Genomic DNA, 24,327 nt, shown 5'->3' with positions numbered 1-24,327 from the left:
TCGGCATCGCGGTGCAGTGGTTGGGATGAAAAACGCGTAACAGGTTGCTCCGAATGATAGCCGACTACCTGCACGTCCCGTCTCGTCCCTTATATTCGCCAGGAACGTTCAACGGGGGGGAACGGCCAACGACGGGACACCAGTCGAGGCGTGAGTCGAGGCCGCGAAGCGGAGTCGCGCGGCCAAACGAGTCAGTTTCGCACGAGTAACACGCGCAAGCAAGCAAACGCTCGCATTCACATTTTAGTTGATCGCCGTCGCTCGCGCACGACGCATGCTAGTGCTCGACGTTTAACCTCAGACGATATTTGCGGAGGCCACCTTTGTTTTCTAAACAAAAAAGATTTCTCTCTACCATCCAGTCGTCGAATTACCACCCATACCTTTCACCCTGCTTCACTCTTTCTTTCTTTCTCTCTTTCTTTCATTTTCTTTCATCTTTCTTTCATTTCGTCCGATTGTCGTTGCCAGTCACGTGACTGACACACATTCTGAGATCGATTTCTCTTTTTTGACGTTTGACGTTACTCTCTCTCTCTCTCTTCTTTTTTTTTCTTCTTTCCTTTCGTTAGCAATTTTTGCACGAGCAATTATTACAAATCGGTCGATCGGTAACAACGACAGGGTGGACTTTGGCTATTCGCACACGGCCAGTGAAAATTGACAGTCGATCGAGGATTTGATTGGATGCGCTTGGTTGCACGAGGTTTGAGCGAGAAAGCGGAGCGAAAGACTGAAAATTGCGCGTCTGCCCTGCGCGGCGTGAGAAAGAGGTAAGAGACACGTTTCACACTACCTCCCCGGTGTATTTTTAATTTAAGCATCATACAGGTTTCTGTTTGCCGCTTTGTTTTCGTCCCCAATTATATTTGACTTTCGTCGGACTTGCACTTCATTGATAGTTTGGCAACGTTTAAGTTTGAATCAACGCGTGACTGCGGAGAGCTTTGCGAGGAATTCGTGCGACAAATATATAATAACGTATGATACTCGTAAAACTCGTCCAAGTTAAAACTTCTTCCTTCTCTTCGGTGCAATTTTCCTTGGTTTGTTACCGTTGTCTGAACAAACAAGCACAGGGAAAATTGGCAAAAATTCATGAAACTCACGGCAGCGTTTTTACTGTCACAAATCGCCCGGATATAGTAACTCGTTAACGTTGTTGTGCTGAATAATGCGGATTAAAAGAAAGATAACCGGGATTATTTAATTGCGTTTTCTATCTTGGCGCGTACGATGCACGGGATTATGAGAAACGTTATCTGCGTGTCCAATATTAAAGTTCCCTTTTCTTTATCGCAAAAATAGGATGTAATTCCAACGCAACACTCGTTAGTGATCGCTTTGCGCGTCGTAACATTTTATTTTTAATATCAAAATCAGTGTTGCGATATTTCCAAAATAAGGAAGAAGCTAGAGATATAATTTTTTGTATAATTTTCGTAACAAGACTTTATGCAAGACAAGTCTGTATGTGATAACGCGCGTTGATAACGGTCGGTATAGCAAAGGTTTCTGAAGAAATAGCTAATCCGAATAGTTATTCTCGATAGTCGATGTTCTTAGCGTGTGCTTTCTGTATCGAAATCTATTTTTATATATACGCTGGTATCGGCCGGAGTTGTATAATTTGTTGATTACGATGGATCTATCCTTGATGCAAGGTCGGAGCGGAAACTCGGAAATTTTATTGAAAAATCTTCGATCCTTTTATCAGAAACTTCGACAATCGTTTGAATTCCAGTAAATAAAAGAAAGAAGGAATAGAAGAAGTTGCAATAAAGATAACGGTTATCTGCTCAATGTGCGTATGATGTTTAATTTCTATCTAATGTACAATAGATATTAAAATCCCATGATTAGAAGTGACGCGGGACTATGCGACACGAAAGAAGTTCTCCAAAAAAGAAAAGTTATCTGTATGCTCTTTTCGTTGCTTTAAATTGGACAAACGCAGCTTGAAACGGGTTGTCTGTACAACGGGCGAAACGGGACAAAGAAAACGTATTTTTTCAAACTCAAAGTTAAAATCATTCCAATAGAGAAAGATTCTACCGAGAAAAATTAAAATTAGTGGAACGTACTATTGCGCTTAATTCGAGAAAAAATTAATTAAAGTGGGATATATTCTTTTTTCAATTCAATGGAAATTAAAAATTAAGTAATTCAATAAAAATTAAAGCGAGTGGAATATTTTTTAATTCAATAAAAATTGAAAGTGAAAGGTAGTATTTTTCTCGAAGTCAAAGTTAATATTATTTCGATAACGATTCTGCAGTTGTTTTGACACATTTAGTTGAATAAAAATTAAAGTCAGTGGAATACAAGAAAATAATAAATTTAGTAGAATGCAAAAAATATTTTTTTTCCAAGCTTGAAAAGTTAAAATTACTCCGATAACAATTCTGCAGTTGTTATGACATATTTAATTGAATAAAAATTAAAGTCAGTGAAATACAAGAAAATAATAAATTTAATGGAGTGCAAAAACTATTTTTTTTCCAAGTTTGAAAAGTTAAAATTACTCCGATAACGATTTTGCAGTTGTTATGACATATTTAGTTGAATAAAAATTAAAGTCAGTGAAATACAAGAAAATAATAAATTTAATGGAGTGCAAAAAATATTTTTTTTCAAACTTGAACAAAGTTAACATTATTTCGATAACGATAACGATTCTGCAGTTGTTCTGACATATTTAGTTGAATAAAAATTAAAGTCAGTGAAATACAAGAAAATGATAAATTTAGTAGAATGCAAAAAATATTTTTTTTCCGAGCTTGGAAAGTTAAAATATTTCGATAACGATTCTGCTGTTGTTCTGACATATTTAGTTGTATAAAAATTAAAGTCAGTGAAATACAAGAAAATAATAAATTTAATGGAGTGCAAACAATATTTTTTTTCAAACTTGAACAAAGTTGAACATTATTTCGATAACGATAACGATTCTGACATATTTAGTTGAATAAAAATTAAAGTCACTGGAATACAAGGAAAATAATAAATTTAGTAGAATGCAAAAAGTAATATTTTTTTCCAAACTTGAACAAAGTTAATATCATTTCTGTAGTTGTTCTGTCGCATTTAGTTGAATAAAAATTGAAGCCAGTGGAATACAAGAAGACGATAAACTTCGTGGAATGCAAAAAAAAAAAAAAAATATTTTGAACAAAGTAAAAATTATTTCAACAAGGGAAGATTCTATTGCGTTTAATTCAATAAATCGATGTTCTCGTTGGATGAAGAAACACCGACGTTCTTCAGCCATTGTTTAGCTTGTCGTGAAAACGGTCGCTTGTAAACTCCGAAAACTGTCGGAAAACCGCTAACATGAATCATTCGGCGCGTGTGTTGGTTGGAAAGGCGTCTCGACGCCCACACGCGTTCCTCTACGCGTTGTGCGCTAATGCTCAACCTTGGTTTTTATGCACGTTACACGCGAATGAAAGATATTCTGCCAATTTTCCACGCAGCGCAGCTTGTACCGCTATTTTCTCACTATACCTGCCCCGGAGATAAATGAAACACGTTCGTAATATCAAGGACTTTCACACTGAGCGAAACGTTATGTCAAATGCGATCAATTTATCAATCGAATTTTTATTTGTCAGAGAAAAAAAAAGTTCAAGCATAGATTCGTTTACTTAGGACACGGTCAGAAAAATATTTTACTTTTACTTTCACGGTTCGGGCAAATTAGACAGTTGCAGTCAAACTGTTTAGGTGACTTTTGGTGCGTTAACGGAACAACGGGCCAGAAAATGTGCGCAGTTGATCCAACTGCAACGGCTGCAGCCAAATATGTAACCGTGGACCAAGTTCAATGTCGCGTGGACTTTCTCGAAACGAACGAAATCGACCCTCGATTTTCTTCTCCTTCGTTTCTACTCTACTCGAGTCTTAAAAATTGTTTTCCTTTTCAACTCCTCTCCTCTGAGAAAGAGAGAGAGAGAGAGAGAGAGGAAGTATCAAACAGATTTTTTTTCTCATTGGTCCTTATCTTAGCTCCGCGGTGATAAAATGAAAAGCAAATCATCGTTGGATGATGAATAAATACCCAGGCTGTAACACGCGGATTTCGTGCGATTAAAAACGAAATTACAATGGATAAAGCGTGAGATTGTAAAGGCGAGTTTCCTCTGTTTTGTTGAATTATACATATGTAATACCGTGGTATATTAGTGTGGTATTAAATTTAGTTTACAACGGGAATGGATGGTGTTGTACATCGACGAATGTTTGTCCGTTTGTACTCCAATAAATTGAGGCGCGCATTTAACACGTTGTCGGCACTTTTGCTTCTATCAATGTCTATCATTCTCGTATTGCGCACGCTGCGTCGCACATGTGGTTTAAGACGGGTACCAGGGTTGCTTTGTGCGACGACTTGTGGACGGAGATAGTAGTGGATGAGTACGAGCTTATAAACATTTTTATATCGGAGGAGTTTTCTTCGCTTTAAATCTCGAGCTTAGTGCAATAGAATCCCCATAATAGACACCCGCATAAAAAATTGTAACATTTTTCTCCAACATTATAATATTTTATAACTGTATTATTTTTATATTATTACTTTATAATTGTACATATTATTTCATTATTTTTTTATTATCTCTATTTTATTTATATTATCTATTTCCAAAATTGTGATATTCTCTGAGTTTTGAGTGTATTTAAGTAAAAGAAAATAGGCAAAACAAATAGTAAATTTATTACCTCTCAATTATTTCTATCCGGTGACGTCATACCGACAAGTTCAAAAGGAAAGCGACGAATTATTCTATACGGTGTTGGTCACTCGTTATGGTCCGCAATCGGTTACCAGCGCAAGTAGTATTAAAATCTTTAATATTCCGCGTTTAAACATACGAACGTTTCGTTATGCGACACGTTCGTAAAGAAATTTCTTAATAAACTTCTTGAGTAATTGTATCTTGAATAAAAATGACAATTGAAAATTTCACCGAAGCTGACTGAACGATCATTGAGGAATGTTAGTCGCTGTCGACAGTATACTAATTGTCGCGAGACACGTGTACGCAAATGTTCATCGACTTTTTTTATCGCTGTCCCACGAACCTAGTTAAGATTTTACGGTTCAGTAAAATTTTACTGTTTCTGCTTGCATCGTAGACGATCTAAATTATATGGCAACTATTATCTGGCGTTGGCTAACGTTTCGAAGTAATTCCCTGCACTTTAGATAAATTTTGTTGCGGTGGAACAAAAGTGTGGAACGAAATCGAAGTAACTCTTTGCGTGAAGAAAGCAGGCCATTTGAAGGTTAACAATGTTTGATACCAAACGTTTCCTTTGCCTCGATAAATATTCACGCATAAGTCATATCCGGTGCTTTCGTCACATCGAGTTTTTAGCGTAGCATTGATCAAAAGCACGTTAAAAGCGTTGCAAATCACTTTGATTCGACATAATTTCGCGAAAACTGGATATTTTTTTTCTTTTTTTCTTTTTGGAGTGTTTGTTTTGTGTAAAAATGTTCTTCTGACGATAGTTTCATCGTTCATTCGACTTTTCTAAAAAAAAAAAAGAAATTGCGAGATTTTGGAAAATAACGAAGATGGAAATATTTTGTTAACGCCGAATTTTTCTTTTTATTAAACTCTACATTCGTTTCGTTGTTCAGTCAAGACCATTGGTTGCCAATTACCTAATTGACAATTTTTAAGTTTCCATTTCTGTGAAAGAAAATTGCTTTACTTTGGGCAAGTTGAAGTTGTACAAACCTTCTCTATATAAATTTATATATAGAAATTATGAAATTATGAGAAATTTATATTTATTCATTCCCTTGAATAAATATAACTACAACAATTTATTTTAGTAGTTTATTTATTTTAGTTTACACACGTAGACAAGTTTCTACATCTGTAAAAAGAGAATTGCTCAATTTTGTACAAATTTAATTTTTGTACAAAAAGGAAACACGTTTTTAATTTCAATTATAATCACTCGGCTCCCAAATTAAGTAGTCGGCTCGATTTTATTTTAATTTACACACGTAGTCAAGTTTCTACGTCTGTAAAAAAAGAATTGCTCAACTTTGTACAAATTGAAGTTTGTACAAAAAGGAAACACGTTTTTAATTTCAATTATATTCACTCGGCTCCCTAATTAAGTAGTCAGCTCGATTTTATTTTAATTTACACACGTAAAAATAATTGCTCAATTTTGTACAAATTTAATTTTTGTACAAAAAGGAAACACGTTTTTAATTTCAATTATAATCACTCGGCTCCCTAATTAAGTAGTCGGCTCGATTTTATTTTAATTTACACACGTAGTCAAGTTTCTACGTCTGTAAAAAAAGAATTGCTCAACTTTGTACAAATTGAAGTTTGCACAAAAAGGAAACACGTTTTTAATTTTAATCACTTGGCTCCCTAATTAAGTAGTCGGCTCGATATGCGCATGTTAGTACGGTTTCGCGTATCTCGATGACGCGTACGAGGAAAATCCGTGCGAATTTTCCTCGTACGAATAATAGAGAAACGTGTCGCAACAAATATACCAAGCCCATGATCGCTAAGTAACATAACGAACGATCGCTGCCGACGTTTGTTCGTTGTACCGAATAAGAAGGATTTACGATCGTTACAAATGGTCAATACTTGTGACACTAAAGGTCGGAAAGATGTCTGCGTTCTCCTCTGTTTTTTTTTTTTTTTTTTTTTCTTTTAATTTATTGCATGTAATCGTAATAGAGGCGATTGTAATATCTCGAGTAGACAGCGAAGCCTCGCCGCAAGAAGCCGATTAAAGTTTTTACGTTTCGTCTACGGCTCAACGATGATTAATAGAAACAGAGATACTCTAGCGGATTAATTGCGTGTCGCCGATACGTGCGGTAGTCATTTTTGTGCTGCTCGATTTTTCACGCTTCATTAACCGAGATAACAAGAACATGATGTATTTCTACATATTTCTTTTTGCCGCATTAATGGAGAATTAGAAATCGAAACGGGAGAAAACAATATTTTCTTCATACTACGGGGAGAAAGAATGAAACTTGCCAGGGGGGAAACAGTGTTTCAATCGTGTATTCGTACCGCTTGGTACTCTGTCATTTGCCGTTGCGTCACGGTTGGCGCATTCCTGTCGACGCATTAACATATCGAAATATTTTGTAACTCGATGAATCTCGGAAACCTGGTGTTTTCTCACAACAGATAAATCAACGACTAATATCGCAGTGTGTTGATCGATGGAAACAGTGTCTTGGTTAGTACTGTTGTTCAAGGCGAGAACTGAAGCTGTGAATATTCCAGTGATTAGACAGTCGTGTTATATGTAATAAAATAACTTTCAGAAACTTTGTTGTTTCGAGAAGGGGATGATCCATTAAGAGATAAAGTCATTCAAGTTTCTGAATCGAACAGTGTGTGACATGGAGTGACTATCGTCAATATTCGGGATTTATTTTGTACCTTTTGTATCAGGGTTAATTAATTTTATTTAATAATTTTAATTGTCTCGATCAATAAATGATCTATATATATATATATATATATATATAATTTTTTTCTATTATCTTTTTGTAATATACTGTATTATATAGATAGTACATTATATAGTATTAGATATATTAGTGTAGTATATTATTCTTTTGTAGTATATAGATAGTATATTAGGTATAGTATAGTATATTAGTATTAATATAGTATATATTATACTGTAGCATATTAGTATCAGGTATAGTATATTAGTATATTAGATATAGTATAGTATAGTATTTTATAGTATATAGTATTATATTACAGTATATTATAGTATATAGTATAAAGTATCATAGTATTACATTATAGTATATAGTATTATAGTATATTATAGTACATAGTATATAGTATTATAGTATATTATAGTACATAGTATATAATATTATAGTATATTATAGTACATAGTATATAGTATTATAGTATATTATAGTACATAGTATTATAATATTATAGTATTACAGTATATTAGTATATCATATAATATTAAATACATTAGTATAGTACTTGGTTTAGTATATTATACTATTATCTATGTGATATTATGCATAGATAATAGTACATTATTTTTGTATTAGATAGATAGATAGTACATTATCTTTTTGTAGTATATTATATTATATAGATAGTATATTAGGTATAGTATAGTATATTAGTACATTATATAGTATTAGATATATTAGTACTTGATATAGTACAACTCCAAATGAATACGTCCGTTATAATTATCAGCAAATTACAAAAAGGGGAAATCCCAAAAAGAGCCGTTTTAACTACGATGTCTCCCCAGAAAGAACAGTCGAATGCAAAACTCTTAATACTCTTCGCCACAATGAACCCATGGCCCACATAAGATGGCAACTGCGCCAGAACGCGACCTCGAGCACATGAATTCCATTTCTTCGACACGACCCTTACCTGCGTAGTCGACGAGTTATGGTTTCTCTCACAAGAGGAAACGAGAGGATTTGCGTGTCGACGCCAGCAGCTCGCTCGCGTGTGGTTGTTTTAATGGTAATTAGCACCCTGCGCGCGGTGTACAACAGTGATCGAGGATGGTAATAAGCGGAGGAAGGAGTCGTGCGAGTCGCAGGTATCCGCGATTTCCTTTGCTCGGCCGCCTTTGCCCACTTTTTCCCTCTTTTGCTTTTCCTTTCTCTCTGCTACGACTTTTCGAGTCAAGTCCGCCACGAGGGTCAATAACATTCCGTCCTTTCGACTGGCGACTCCGCTATTGTCTCGACCGCATTTCTCGGCGCCATCGGTTGAAACCGATGTTCGCCGATTACGTGAACGCGCGTACAATTAACGCTGCGACTGCACCTTTGGCAATCGGGCAACGTTCGATTACACGCTCGCGATCCACGGGCATTTTTCAATGCGTTGCGCAACGCCTCGGATAGTTCTACTTTCAGTCGAGGTTGATGTTCCTCTACTACTGCACAATTCAACGCAGGCACATATATCGAGGCCTTGGCTGTTTGACGACCAAGCACAGTCGAAGAAATGGAATTTCAACGACCATTTGTTCCAGCCTTTGTAATTTCACGGAGGAGAAGTTGACTTTGAAAATGTATCTTTGGATCAGGGTTTCTCAAAGTGTGGATAATTTGCTGATAATTATAACGAATATATTTGGTGTTGTACGGTATAATAATACATAGATAATAGTATAATACACTGTACCACAGTAACTATACTAATATACCTAATATACCTAATATACTATTTATACCAATACATTTAATACTATATAATATAGTAATATATCTACACTAATATACTATACCTAATATTTTATCTATACTAATACATCTAATACTGTATAACAATACATAGGTAATAGTATAATACACTGTACCGAGTACTATACTAGTTACCTACTGTACTATCTATGCTATACCTAATATACTATCTATACTAATACATTTAATAATATATAATATAGTAATATATCTACACTAATATACTATACCTAATATATTATCTATACTAATACATCTAATACTGTATAATAATACATAGATAATAGTATAATACACTGTACCAAGTACTGTACTAATTACCTACTATACTATCTATACCTAATATACTATCTATACTAATAATACCATTTAATACTATATAATATAGTAATATATCTACACTAATATACTATACCTAATATATTATCTATACTAATGCATCTAATACTATATAATATATTAATATATCTATGCTAATATACTATCTACATAATACAATATACTACAAAAAAATAATATATTTTATACTATTATTACTAATATATACTATTTTACTTTAACTATAATATACTATTTTACAAAATGCATTTTGTTCGGCCTTGCCGAACACAAAGGAGGCGGGGTTCGCACCGCGAAGGACAAACTCATCGAGCCAGGGAAAACAATTTTACAATTTCTAATTTTTTTGCATCTTCTATTGTAGTCACACCGGACTACCAATTCCAAGGTTCGTCATGCTCGACACTCAATTTTAAGGCTCGATGAAGGACTTTATCGGAATTTTTTTACAACATTCATAAATTCAAATTCATAAATCCATATTGCGAGGGACACATCCTGGGATCGTTAGGAAGTGCAGATATCACGTTCTGGGACTGACCACACTCACATCTGCAAGCAACTAACATACCTCCCTAAACCATAGAATCCAGCTATATAAGACCAACGTACAAGAAAAAAAAAAGTTAACACAGGTTTTTTGAAAATTTTCTCCTGCAATACGAACAAACACAGAAAATAAACAACCAACCCGCTCAAGATACCATTGAATTAAAACCTAACTAACATTATTAAATGCAGGTACAGGGATCCAAGGAAACCCTAGGGACTGCAAGTAGGAAATAACCAGCTAACAATCATAAAAAAAAAAGTCAGTCAAGTTTTGACAATCGCGTAGTGCACATACAAGTTTCGGAGCAACCCATCGACGTACGACAGGTCAAGGTTCGACTATCAAATTCACTCAAATTTTATCGATCTTCCTCTTACAACTTACATTTCTCAATCCTACCAAACTAACTGTGAAACAATTCTATCTTGTGAATCAGCTGACTTTCATTAACGTTGAAACACAGCAAGCCACCGATCTGCTTCACGCTATTTATACGTCGAAGTCAGATCGGCACGCTACACATTTGGAAAGTAGAGGCTACTTTAAACTTTAATAAGTCTAGGTTTATACGATTTCTCTCTATAAAACTACAATAATTTCAATATTTAAGTACTAACGAAATCCAAATGTTTATCAATATCTAATTATTAATGGTATCCAAATGTTAATAAAAGTCATTGTATATTTTGAGCATTGAAATTTCGCTTATAAAAATATTAGTCTTTCATGATCATTGTTTAATCGTTGTTGCTTCTTTGAATGATCGAAGGTTCGTGCATTTAAGAAGTTTGAAAGGTATAGTTATCAGTGCAGGATATCTGCAAAAAAGGAATTGATTAATTAACGTTTCCTTGCCTCTTGATACGCGTCAAGGACATCTAAGAAGTTATTCAGTATCAAGCTCGTTCTCATCTCTACGTTTCCATCGTTTATTTTACGCGAATGACAACACTACTGGATGTTAATCGTCAATTTCTTTTTTAACGTTGCAAATGATAAAACACTCGGCTGCTTGAAAACACGTCGCGAGATAATACCGATCTGCTCTAATCCGCGACGATTGTTATATTTTCTCAAAGACATTATACTCGAGCAAATGATTTTCGGTTTCGATTAGCTTAAGAAGAACAAAGATAAACGAAGTCGCTCGCTCTTTTTCTTTGCAAATTTTTGATCGATAGACGTCGAGGATTTGAAAAGAACGATGATCGATTTTCGTTGTATTGTATTATTGTAATCGATCATTGACTAAGCTGTTCAAAGATATTTCGCGAAATATCAATTTCGACAATGACTGAGTACGATTTATCAACGAATTTGGCAAACGTATAATACTCGCTTGCGAGAGAGTCGATGTTACTCTCGGAAACCACGTCGAGGGAATTTCTAAACGCACAAATTTTCAAATCATCCATCGTTCGTATGTTGCAGATAAGCGCACATTAGCGAAAATAAAACGTGATCGAATCGCACAGAAACGAAATAGCTGCGCAACCAGGCAGTGATATGAAGAATACGCAAAACAACAGTTATGGTACGTCAGTTTATTTTGTACATACAACATTTAATCGAATTTCATTCGTAAACAGTCGTGGGATCAAATGAACGATTCGCACTCCAGAAACATTCTTTTTGTTCTGTGGATCACACTGAGAGAGTGAGAATCTTAAAATAATTATTAATTTAAATTACTATATTAAATTAAATATTATATATAAATATAAATATTATATAATATTATATAATATTATATAATATAATTATTATATAATAAATTAAATATTATATATAAATATAAATATTATATAATATTATATAATATAATTATTATATAATAATTTAAATATTATATATAAATATAAATATTATAGAATATTATATAATATAATATAATACAATTGTTATGTAATAATTTAAATATTACATATAAATATTATTACATACAAATATAAATATTATACAATATAATATAATACAATTATTATGTAATAATTTAAATATTATATATAAATATAAATAATATTTAATATAATATAATACAATTATTATATAATCATTTAAGTATTATATAGAAATATTATTACATATAAATGTAAATATTGTATAATATTATATAATATAATTATTATATAATAATTTAAATATTGTATATAAATATTATTACATATAAATATAAATATTATACAATATTATATAATTTAATTATATTGAATATTATGTAATATTTTAAATTATTGAACTCTTCTTTTTATGGTGATTTTCCTTTTTTCGTAAAATATTACGGGCAACTACGAGGTCACACATTTCTCGCACCTCCATGCTGACGATGTCACTGTTCACACTCGTGTTTCGAACTGAACACCACTGCGAGTTGGACCAGAGACAATGAACTCTCAAATGGACACCGTTTTGAGAGTTCTGTCGGAGAGTGAAAATTCTGAAAGCTGCTCTCAAATGGACACAATCGCTTGAGCCGTAATTCTCAAATGGAGTTAGCGAGGCTTTACTCTGCTTCTTCGTTTCGAATCTCTCTCCCCGTTAAGGAATCCACTCGTCGCGAAGTAGGTTGACTTTGCAATTCTATTAGGTCAGCGCCAGGGACTGCGTGTCCTCGGGGCGCGAAAATTTATCGACAGCGAGAGACAATGACTTCATTAACGGGCCGATGCATTGTACGTACGTACAACGAGTACGTACGTACACATCTCGCATGAGAATCTCGTCGAAACGAATCGACGATAAAAGCCTGAAGGGAGCCTTTGATCTAGTAAGACGTTATGGCGATACGCCGCGACCTTTCCAGTCGCCAGAGAAGGTAGATAAATGGTTGCGTGCTCTGGAAACCGAAGGCTGATTTCCACTGTCTCGAGGCTGCCGGCACGTTTTACGGTTCCCGCGGGCTGTTTCTTTCTGCCTCTCGAAAAAGAAAACTGGTTCCCCTCAGTCACTTGCTATACTTAAACGGTTAATAAAGGTTGAAACGGTATGAGCGCATTATCGTGGAATCCTGCTCTCCTCTTTTACCGAGAAATCATTCTCGATCGCCAGCGCGACAATGTCACACACTGGAAAATATTCTCGATACTCACAACCGAGAATCCCATCGTATTCCCATTATCGTGGTTGTTATTAGTTATTGTTAGGTTTAGTAATTTCACTAGATTTCGTTTCTGAAAAATCGACCAATTGGACAGTCGTACTCGCGTGTTCGTGTTTTACGATGGGAAAATCGCGAAGCGGATTGGATCGGAACACGAAGATCGGAAGTTGCTTATCTTTTACTCGGCACTCTTACACGCGGCGATCTCCTGCGCACCACTTACGTTGAGAGTTTCTTGTCCCAAAGTTGGAAAATGTTTGGAGAGTTGGAAAAAGTTGGAAGGTATTTACTACGTCGAGAGTTTGTCCCAAGCACGTGTTTTTAAAATTTTTTACTATTTTATTTGGAAGTATAATTTAATGGACTTTTTTTCTGTAACCTACAAAAGAAGAAAATAGAAAAGATTGGAAAGAAATTGCATGTTATAGAAATCAATACCAAGAGAATTTCGGTATCAGTACCTAAACCTACCCTAAAATTAATACCATACATTAGAAAGAATATGCCAAAAGTCGCAGCAGAAACATTTAAAAAAGACTTGAAGTCCTTTTTACAAGCAATGGCATCTACGAGTCTCGACATATTCAAAAATATTTCTCAGCTGAAAATACATGTTCAGAGCTGACGGACGTATTATCAGTTGAAGATGGACGAGCCTGTTATTGGAAAATTAGTACTTTCGTGGAAAAATAAAAACACCCAATTTAAAATAATCACTCTATTATTTTATTATTTATTGCTGAAATAAAAATTACATCGAAAAACATTCGATTAATTCAGTAAAAGTACTTACACGTACTGAAAATCTGAAGGATTTGAAAAAGTCATAACTTGTTCATTTTCAATCTTTTTTTATCTTTTTATTTTGTTTTGTAGATTATAGAAAAAAATCCATTAATTATATTTTGAAACAAAATAAATAAAAAGTTAAGGAAACATGTGTTTGTAAAAGTTATTTTTGTTTTATATCATTCAGTCTTTCAGTGACCACCTTATATAACGTGTATACATATACATATGTAGTCTCATGTATTTCATTGATAATTTATGTATCCGTATACTTATTTCATAAGTAATAACTCTGGTTCACATTATCTTTATTACGAACTACACGCAATAAAACACGGAGATACGAAATTTCGAAATTGTGCCCTGGTTTTGGTCATTTGAAGTTTGAAAAAAAAAAAAAGAAAGTGACGCAGAAAAAATACCACAAATTAAACCCTCTTGCGTAATATGTAGGTTAAATTTGCAGGTTAAAAGAAAAAAACTCCAAATTTTGTCGCTCCGACGAATGGAATATTTCTAGTATAATTCTTGTATGTTGTGTACACAGATGTTTTAAGAATACCTTACTTTGTATTCCAGCGTTGCGTATAATAAATTCTACCATATTTCGTCTTACAGTTGAACAAATCGTCTTGTTCAATTTGTTTCGTCTCGTTAAAACTTGATTTTGCTTGTCTCGTTCGACGTGGCGAAACATGCAAAAACAAAACGAGCGATTTATACTAGCAGAACAAACGACAATTGGAAAGACTGCGTTTACTGAAACGTAACGAAGTATAAAATTTAATTCAACCACGTAAGTTAAATTCAGAAATGGAATATTTAAATACTTGTTCTTTAGCAATAATTCTGAAACACTGGCTAAACAATTGATTTCCTACTGAGTAATCAGATAATTGTGATTTTACACATTTTGTAACGTATTTGAATACCTCGAAGGCAAAGACAGATGAAGAAGGGAAATTTTCTGAGCGGAATATGCTTGTCCGAGTTCGACGACTTTGAGAATTTGATTTTATTGTAGAGATTCACTGAAAATCTTAAGAGGGCAATGTGACAGGCCTAAAAATTACGTATACTTTGGAGAATTAGTAAAACAAAATTGATGACATATTTGATTGACATGAGATTTTGTGATTTATTCTAACACATTATGAACTATAAAAAGCAACATTAAAAGAGAAAAAAGGAGGGCTCTTAACGGCATCCTTTTACATAATTTTTTTTTACATTGCCTATCGGTGTGCATGATTCCAGCCAAACAGGATTAGCTGCAACAAAAAGGCAGAAAAAGTTCAAAAGTAAACGATATTCTCTAGGGATTGACGATCCAACATTTTCATTTCTGTGAAAATTATGAAACTAGCAGCCATTTGTTTTTGATGTATCGAATATATGCGAAAAATTTCTACGTCTTTTGTTTATATTTTTCGAAACTGTTAAAAATTAGAAAATATTTAATACCTAGTAAATGTTACAATAAAGATACGTTTCACGGTAATCGGTTGGTTATATACCGAGATATCTTGCAAACCGTTTCTAAAAACCTAGTTTCGAGAAAAACGCGTTTGAAGTTTCAGAACGTCATTTATCACACGTATCCTTTACTTACTTTTTTTACTTATATATATCGCGGCTCACAGTTCTTACAATTCACAACTAAATTGAATCCATAGTCCCCTGATATTCGATTCACCAAAAGTAACATTTGAATCACACGATTTACACTTTATAATACTGCTGAAAGTTGCAAACAATGATACAAATTCAATTATTCTGTATCCGCGGATTTATTATTATACCCCCAAAATGAGTCGTTTCAAAGACCTTTTGTGTCTTTTCTACGATTTCAAGCTACTATTTCAAACAAAAAAAAAATCGATTTTTTTGAAAATTTCATACTGTCCTGACCCCTTAATTCAATGAGACACTGCAACACGCATGAGAAAAAGTCGCGTCTTAGATTCTGCAGTTCAGTCGTTGAATTGCATGAGTCATTTGGCCGGGGGAACTTTGCTCAATTTTATCCGGACGAAGTTCGTAGAAGGAAAGTTCAAGCGGGTCTGTTTCGCGGAGCAAACGAATAAATATTAATTGCAAGTTCATGTTGACGTTAGGCGACCGTACCGATACCAGACTGGTTTCGTAACGTTTCGAATAATATTCTTTGTTTCGCGGCAATCTGAAATCTGCGTTCGTATTGTGAAACGAATAGAAGTGACGTGAATTGATAATTAACGAATTAAAATTTATGATTTCGATTTGAACGAATTCAAAAGGCACGTTTGTGCACAAATAAAAAAAAAAGAAAGAAAAAAAAATAGAAAGAGACGAAGCGTAATGCAGTTAACTTACACAAACTTACAAAGTTGAAATTTGCACTTGTATTTTCATAAAAATGAGCGTTTTATAAACCGATAAGTCTAAATATAATGATTCCTCTGTTTCTCTTATCTTCCTCTTTGTTCGATACTTCAGCTCTTTTATTCTTACGAATTATGATGATGTCTCTTAAGTGCGTGAATGTGTTTCATTGCACATTTCATTGTTGCGATCGTTTCATTGCGGATCGATTCGTAAAATATAAAATTTGAATGAATTTGAATAAATCTTACCGTGTATCTGATGGTGCAAGGCATCACGTCCAAGCTTCAAATTCCGCGATCTATTATAAGCGTGTTCATAGTCACTTCAGTAAATACATCCATCAAGTTTAATAAGATTAGACACTTTGATATGTAATTATAAGCGTCAGTCGTCATGTCTCGACTTTGTTTTGTGCTTTTTCATCGTCTTTCGTTGAGCTGTTTATGTCTGATAGTGATACGAGTCCATTTATTGGAAAATTTGCATGTACTTCTCATTTATAAATTTATATTCAATGCTTATATTTAATATTAACATTTGACTTCTTATTAATAAACCTAGGATATTCGTTTGTTTCAATGAATTGATATTTTGTTGCTAAGTGAAATTGCACAATTCCATGCAAATGTAAACGCCTTGAACATCTCGAGATAAAAAGAAAATGGACGTATATCATTTTCAAAGTAGATGGTCCACGTGTCTTCGTTTGGCATTAAATTATTCTAGATCTTTAATGTGAACTTCTCACTTGTAAGCTGAAAACATTGGAAGTTGAATTGTACAATTCTACGCAAATGCAAATACCGCGAAATAAATAATTTTCAATTTCAAGTTATTCGATATATTGTAAGATATATGTTGTATATACATATTATACAGTATATATATACAATATTAGTAAAATTTTGTATATATATATATATACAATATTAGTAATAGATATACAATATTAGCAAGATATTGTATATATATATATAAAATTATAATTTAATATAATTAATAATTTTCAATAATTTGAAATTGAAAATTATTTATTTTGAGGTATTTGCATTTGCGTGGAATTGTGCAATTCCATTCATTTCCAATGTTTCAAGTTTACAAGTGAGAAGTTCACATTAAAGATCTAGCGACAATAATTATATATATACATATTTACATATAATATATATACAATATTAGTAAGATATTGTAATATATATTGTATATATTTATTATATATACTGTATATATTGTATATATATATATACAATATTAGTAAGATATTGTGAGATATATATTGTATATATATGTAGCTGTCTAGAGTCCCTCGAGTACGAGTTTCGAACACCGATTTGTACAAGCCGCAAGTGGCTGTGCGTCTAGCGTCGAAGTCTAACGATATTCGATGTTAAGCACAAATAGAGTGTGGAACACCGCTAGGATGGGGTTATGGAGCACCGTCCAGCCTTAGCGGAGAGTAGTTAGAACAAGCCGAGGAGTCATAAGAGAGAATAATAAGTCGAGGAGTCAGAGAAAAGAACAAAAGAGAGAACAAAAGAGAAAAATTTCGGGGCCGTTATTCGAGTACGAATAAACTCCGCGATACGCCGCGAATATTAAGATAATCTCTCCGCGTCTGTTGTAAGAACAAATAAAAGTGTTAACTAACAATACGATTATTATTCTGCACTATAATACCCGCAACATCCCCAAATATATATAATATATAATATATTGTATATATTGAATATATTGTAAGACATTTCCATGATAATTATGATTTAAGAGGTTTGGCTGTTGTTGTTGGTCGCCAGATCTCCTCCGTTTCGTCATACGACACGCTCTGACTGACACGCGCTTGCGGTTGCGTGTTTTTTTGTTTCTCGCGCGATAGATACCGCGCGTTTGCATACAAAATACATAGATATAAACTGACGTAGATGATTGTGAGCGGTATAACGATAAGCTCGTACGCGACCGACCAATCGGACTTCTCTTTCCGGCGCACACCCACTTGTTGCGCAAGACTATCGCGTAAGCAAGCAAGCAAGCAAGTTAGATATTGGCAGCGAACGCCGGCGACTTGGTGCCTGTCGTCAAAAGACATGACGAATGCAAACGAACGGTAATTGATCCGGAGTAAACAGTTTAATTACACGCTCCGTTTCATTTTCTTTTTTTTCTTCCCCCGCCCCTCGACGCGACGATTAGGGGTGCATCGTTTGCTCTCATTGTCAGCTCGAGGAAATAACGGTAACGTGTGTCTACCTGTTATTAGATGAAACGAAGGAAAATTCTGGGGGAGAAGTAGGAAATTAGAGAGCAAGAAAATGTCACGATCGAAACGTAACTTACTTTCTGGCGGGTTCTGTAAACGTATACTCATTTACTTTTATATAATGGTATAAGTAGTATTTATGATACTAATATACAGTGTAATAGTTTATAATTCGTTAACAAAGAAATATAATTTATTTTATGATAGGTTCTATAAACGTGTACTCTCTTACTCTTATATGATAATATAAGTGGTATGACTTATTTTATAATATATTATAATTTATAGTGTTTTATAATTTATTATATATATATATATATATGAAGAAATATAATTTATTTCATAACAAGTTCTATAGACGTATCGTAATATACTCTTATCCTTATTAAATAATGTGAATAATATAATATAATAATATCTTATTAAATAATATAATAATATAAACAGTATGACTTTATAATATATTTATAATATTTTGTAATTTATTAACAAAGAAATGTAACTTATTTCATGACAGGTTCTATAAACGTGTATATACTCTCTTACTTTTATATAATAATATAAGTAATATGACTTATTTTATAATATATTATAATTTATAGTGTTTTATAATTATTAATGAAAAAATATAATTTATTTTATAGCAGATTCTATAGACGTATCGTAATATACTCTTATTCTTATATAATAATGTAAACAGCATGACTTTATAATATATTTATAATATTTTATAATTTATTACTGAAGAAATATAATTTATTTTATGACAGTTTCTATAAATATATATTCTTATTTTTAAATAATAATACAAGTAATACAACTTGTTTTACGAGCTACAGGTTACAGGTTGTATAAACATGTACTTTTTATTCTTATAATATAAGTAGTGTGATTTATTTTATAGTATACATATAACTTATTTATATTTTATAATTTATTAATGAAGAAATGTAATTTATTTTATGACAGGTTCTATAAACGTACACTCTCTTGCTCTTCCACCTAAATCTTTTCATTCGTACCACGTTTAGCGTGCCAACGTTTCATACGTAAAACGGTTATGTTCTTTGCGAGTAATTTTAATTGTCGCTTTATCGTTGCGAGTTTTACGGGAAATTATCGGAAAAGTATACATAAGTTTGTCCGAAAGTCATTAGCAAACTGGTTTCCTTCGACGTGTAATATATTTCACGGTGGATAAAAATTAGCTTTCTAATTATACGTTTTGACTGTGGAGAGCGTGTTCTTTCCCCCGTAGAAACTAATCTACATGTTTCCAAGGATTCTGTCGACTATTTCATTTTGTCTTATTAATTCCGCCTATTCTTGTTATTTCCTGCCGCAACAGTCGAACTCGATGCCAAGCTGGTAAATACCTCGCGCTAAAATGATAAAAATCAATATTAATCATTTTAATTCACTCGATTGATGTGAAAATTAAGCTTAACTTAACATTGATATTAACCTCTTGTGCTGGAATAACGTGCCACGCAAAATTGTAATATTTTTTCGCAAAATTATAACATTTTACAATTATATTATTTTTATATTATTATTTTATAACTGTATATATTATTTTATTATTTTCATTTATTCTTTTATTATTATTTTTATTATTTTATTATTTTATAATTGTATTATTTTTATTTCATTTTTATCATTTTTTCCAACATTGTAACATTTCCTCAGCTCTGAGTGTATTTAAGTGAAACAAAATAGGCAAAACAGATAATAAAATTTATTGCTTCTCAATAATTTCTGTCCAATGATATCATGTACCGATGAGTTCAGAACGAATTGTTGTATAATTGTTGTGTTGGTCACTCGTTACGGTCCGCCAATCAGTTGCCAACGCAAGTGGTTAGTATCAAGTTTTCTACTCGCTGAGACAATCGAAATTGTCTAAACAACCCGTAAAGCTTGTTGTCGTCGTCTCGTCAGGATTAACATTGTAGCTCGATTAACATTGTGTCTTCGACGTCGAGAGGCATACGTAATGTATGAATATGCTAAACATACATGGGTTTACATAATTCATCAACCCATCTTGATCGCAAATCAAACGAAGGATTCGATTAAAATTGATCAATGCGTACTTAACAACGCGCGTGTAGTACAATTAAGCAAAACGCAAACGATTTGCACGCCTCGTGGCGCCAGTGTCGTCGTAGCTACGAGGAAATCGACGAGGATGGACAAAAGTATTCGATGAAAAATTAACGATATTGCGAACTTTGTAAGAGGAAATCCCACGATACTTTGTAAAAGAAGATCGGCCACATTTTAAAGCGTGAAATTCTACCTACCAAGTCTTTATCAATCTTGAATTTTCTTTTTTTCAAAAGATATGACAGATGTGTGTAACAGATGAAAGAAACAGAGAGCTTCTGTTGTCAGAAACTGTGGAAATTCAAACTGAGAAAATTTTTCTTACGACCAACTCTACCACGATCATGCAGACTATATATTTTTATGCATTTCTGAGAGATTTAACGATGCAAAATTGCACAGACTGCATACAACGTACGAGAGAGTGTATAAAGTATCGAAAATGTAGTCCTTTTTGATAATATTTGATGACGAAGAACAATTTTCTATCCAGCTACCAGTTCTTTCAATCACAAACATTGATTTCGCATAAAAATGGAACATGCAACACTCGTAATTTGCAGATGTGCTCGTTCAAATGAAACTTTATTTCATTCGAATCGTTGTGCGTGAGATAACGACGGGCAATAACAATTGCCGTACACAGTGAGGATTGTATCAGCGAAACTGATTAGGTAAAACAGTAATTGAGCAACGGCAGGCACAAGCTGAAGAAAAGGTCAGAATCATTAGAAACAACAATTACTCGCTGTCTTTTACTCGGGATGGTTTAATTACTAGATTGAATTAGCCTTCGCTAGAGACCAAAGTGTGCCTTTCATTGAGCAATATTTATTCCGTGCTCAGCCACGTTTGACAAACGTGTCCACTCGTACACGGTTTTCCATCGTCTTCAATTGCGTCTTCATTGTTGTCTGATGCGATTTGTTCGTAACATACCGCGCGAATCCATTAACGTGATAAAATTGACTTTGTTAATCCAGAGGCAAGATCGTGGCAAATTTTCCTTGCTGCGTTGTTAAATGATCGATTAAGGCACGCAAAAGAGGTGAGCTGCTACGCCACTGAGTCGGTGTTATTATTTAATTGTTATAATAATAATATTTATAATTTTATCATTATAATTTATTATTATTATAATTTTGGAAACGAATAGAGGTAAAAATCGTCGTAAATTGATTCGCGCGAGAAGTGTGTGCAAATGAAACAGGATATCCTGTCTGAATTAACAAAAAGGCGTGAAAGTTAAATTTTTTTTTTTTTTTAGTGACTTATCGAACGCAAAGTTTGTGACAAATGGAAAGCATGAATTGAAATAATTAAATTTGTTTATAATCTAATGACAGGATCGTGGATTTCTAGCGATCTATGAGCTTCTTGCGCCAGGAAGCATCGTCTTTTCCACGAAAGGAGAATAATAAGAAATCGAAGGATAATTTGCAATGCTAATTTCGAATATTTCCACTGCGAAAATACACGTTGAAAATTTACTTACGCTTGATTATATAGGTACAATTCGTTGGGGAATTATTTTCGTTCTTGGAATGTTTGGCAGCTAACTTTTTCCTTAAATCCCCCATCTCGATCGTTATCAGCTTGACGTTACGTAATGATGTTTGTTAACATGACATCGTCGAAAATTACCGACAATTACGAGCTGTAATTTTTCCGTAATTCTCCTTAATTGAAACTACATACATTACACGTATATTCCATTAGTTTGTCAATGAACTTCCAGCGAGATGAATAAACACGCTAGGCACATTGTGATTAAAAGATAACGATCTGAGCTTGTCAATGATAGGAGAGTCCCAGTGGTACCACTAACTTTTGTAAAAGAGACAGTTTGACTGATTATGAGTAAAAAATTTGAAAGATACTTTACGGTAAAACTAATTCAAGTGGAACGTTCTTCTTTTTAATTTTCCTGCATATTTCACTCGGTTCTATAGTCTTAATATTAAATATTACTTATATAATATTAAATAATTAATTTATAATAATATTTAATTCTATAATAATAATACTAATAATATTAATAATAATAATAATAATAATAATAATAATAATAATAATAATAATAATATTAAATAATTAATTTATAAGAATATTTACTATCTAATACTATAACAATAATAATACTAATGATATTACTATAATAACAATAATATTAAATAATTAATTTATAACAATATTTACTAATTAATACTATAATAATAATAATAATAATAATACTAATAATATTACTATAATAATAATAATATAAAATAATTAATTTATAATAATATTTACAATATTTATAAATATAATTCTTTAATAATATTTACAATATTTATAAATATTATTCTTTAATAAATATTTACAATATTTATTAATATTATTCTTTAATAATATTTACAATATTTATTAATATTATTCTTGAATAATATTTACAATAATTATAAATATTATTCTTTAACTTACAATATTTATAAATACTATTCTTTATTTACAATATTTATAAATATTATTCTTTAATAATTATCACTACTGTTTAATATTATTCTATAGTTTTTAATATCAACACGGAGACGGAGCCGAACTCTTTAGGGTTATATAAACTTATAGCCTTTTTTTTACTTGTATTCTTTTATATTGAAAAAAATCTTAGTGTATTTCTCAGACTCGATAAAGTGTCCCCCTCGAAACGTATTAAACAGAGAGGATTCAGAGATAAATAATACATTATTTTCACGCATAGTCTCGCGCAAGCTACGACTATTTCGACGATCGAGACGATCGAAAGCTGATTTTTCTTTGCGCAGCGGAAGTGAATGGCAAGCAAGTGTTGAACGGGAAGGAGGACGTTGGTGAGAATGCCGACGAGGAGATGGACGCGGTGCAGGAGGCAATCGGAAATCTCGGCAGATGGCAGATATACGTTTGCCTGGCGATCTCTCTGGTCAAGTTCCCGATCGCCTGGCATCAGCTCGCGATCGTGTTCATGGCGCCCCATCAAGACTACAACTGCACCTCGCCGACAGGCGTGCAAACGCCCGATCATTGCTCGGCCAATGTCAGCGGGGCATTGGCGGATTGCACAGAGTGGGAGTACGACAGGAGCACGTTCACGGAGACGATAATATCGCAGGTAATCCTCGAGAATTTTTGCCACTTGATTTAACATTCTTTCCCCTTTAAAGAGAGAGAGAGAGAGAATGTCGAGCCGAAGACAAGGGGATGAGACTGTGACCGTTCCTTTAAAGTTAGACAGATCGTTGTTTCAATTACGATTCTTTCTTACGTACTTTCTTAATAAATCTTCTTGCTTGAATAAACTTGCTACGTTTCTCGAATTGGAGAGCGATTAAAATGCCGAGACCGCATAGGATGGGACTGGCACGAGTTGAATGAGATAAGAAACGAAAGAAACGATTTGTGTAAATGCGTAATGCGATTGACGAGGTTCGTTTCGTGGTCGGGTAAGTGGAAACAATAAAGCACGGTTGGTATGCTTTCAATTAGTGGTGTAGATTAGTATGCGTTGTTCAGTGTGCCACGATGTTCTACGATAT

At 33.2% G+C, this 24,327-nt stretch overlaps 1 protein-coding gene across 2 annotated transcripts in view; it reads left to right on the top strand.

Moving 5' to 3' along the window:
- Positions 1 to 169: 169 nt before the first annotated feature.
- LOC122528792 (organic cation transporter protein-like) overlaps positions 170 to 24,327 on the top strand; it is a 28,918-nt gene continuing 4,760 nt past the window's right edge. The window contains exons 1-3 of one of the 2 annotated variants that reach the window (XM_043654299.1): positions 171 to 773; positions 11,583 to 11,685; positions 23,578 to 23,903. In XM_043654299.1, the coding sequence (XP_043510234.1) occupies positions 11,658 to 11,685; positions 23,578 to 23,903 (354 nt within the window). In that variant the 5' untranslated portion in view covers positions 171 to 773; positions 11,583 to 11,657. Of the gene's footprint in view, positions 774 to 11,582; positions 11,686 to 23,577; positions 23,904 to 24,327 lie in introns of both variants that reach the window. The other variant, XM_043654300.1, reaches the window with a different exon arrangement.

The sequence above is a fragment of the Frieseomelitta varia genome, unplaced genomic scaffold (assembly GCF_011392965.1).
Source record: "Frieseomelitta varia isolate USP_RPSP 00005682 unplaced genomic scaffold, Fvar_1.2 scaffold_259, whole genome shotgun sequence".
NCBI classification, from domain to species: domain Eukaryota; kingdom Metazoa; phylum Arthropoda; class Insecta; order Hymenoptera; family Apidae; genus Frieseomelitta; species Frieseomelitta varia.
Note: the sequence above shows the minus strand (reverse complement) of the source record. Positions and strands in the feature narration are given on the sequence as shown.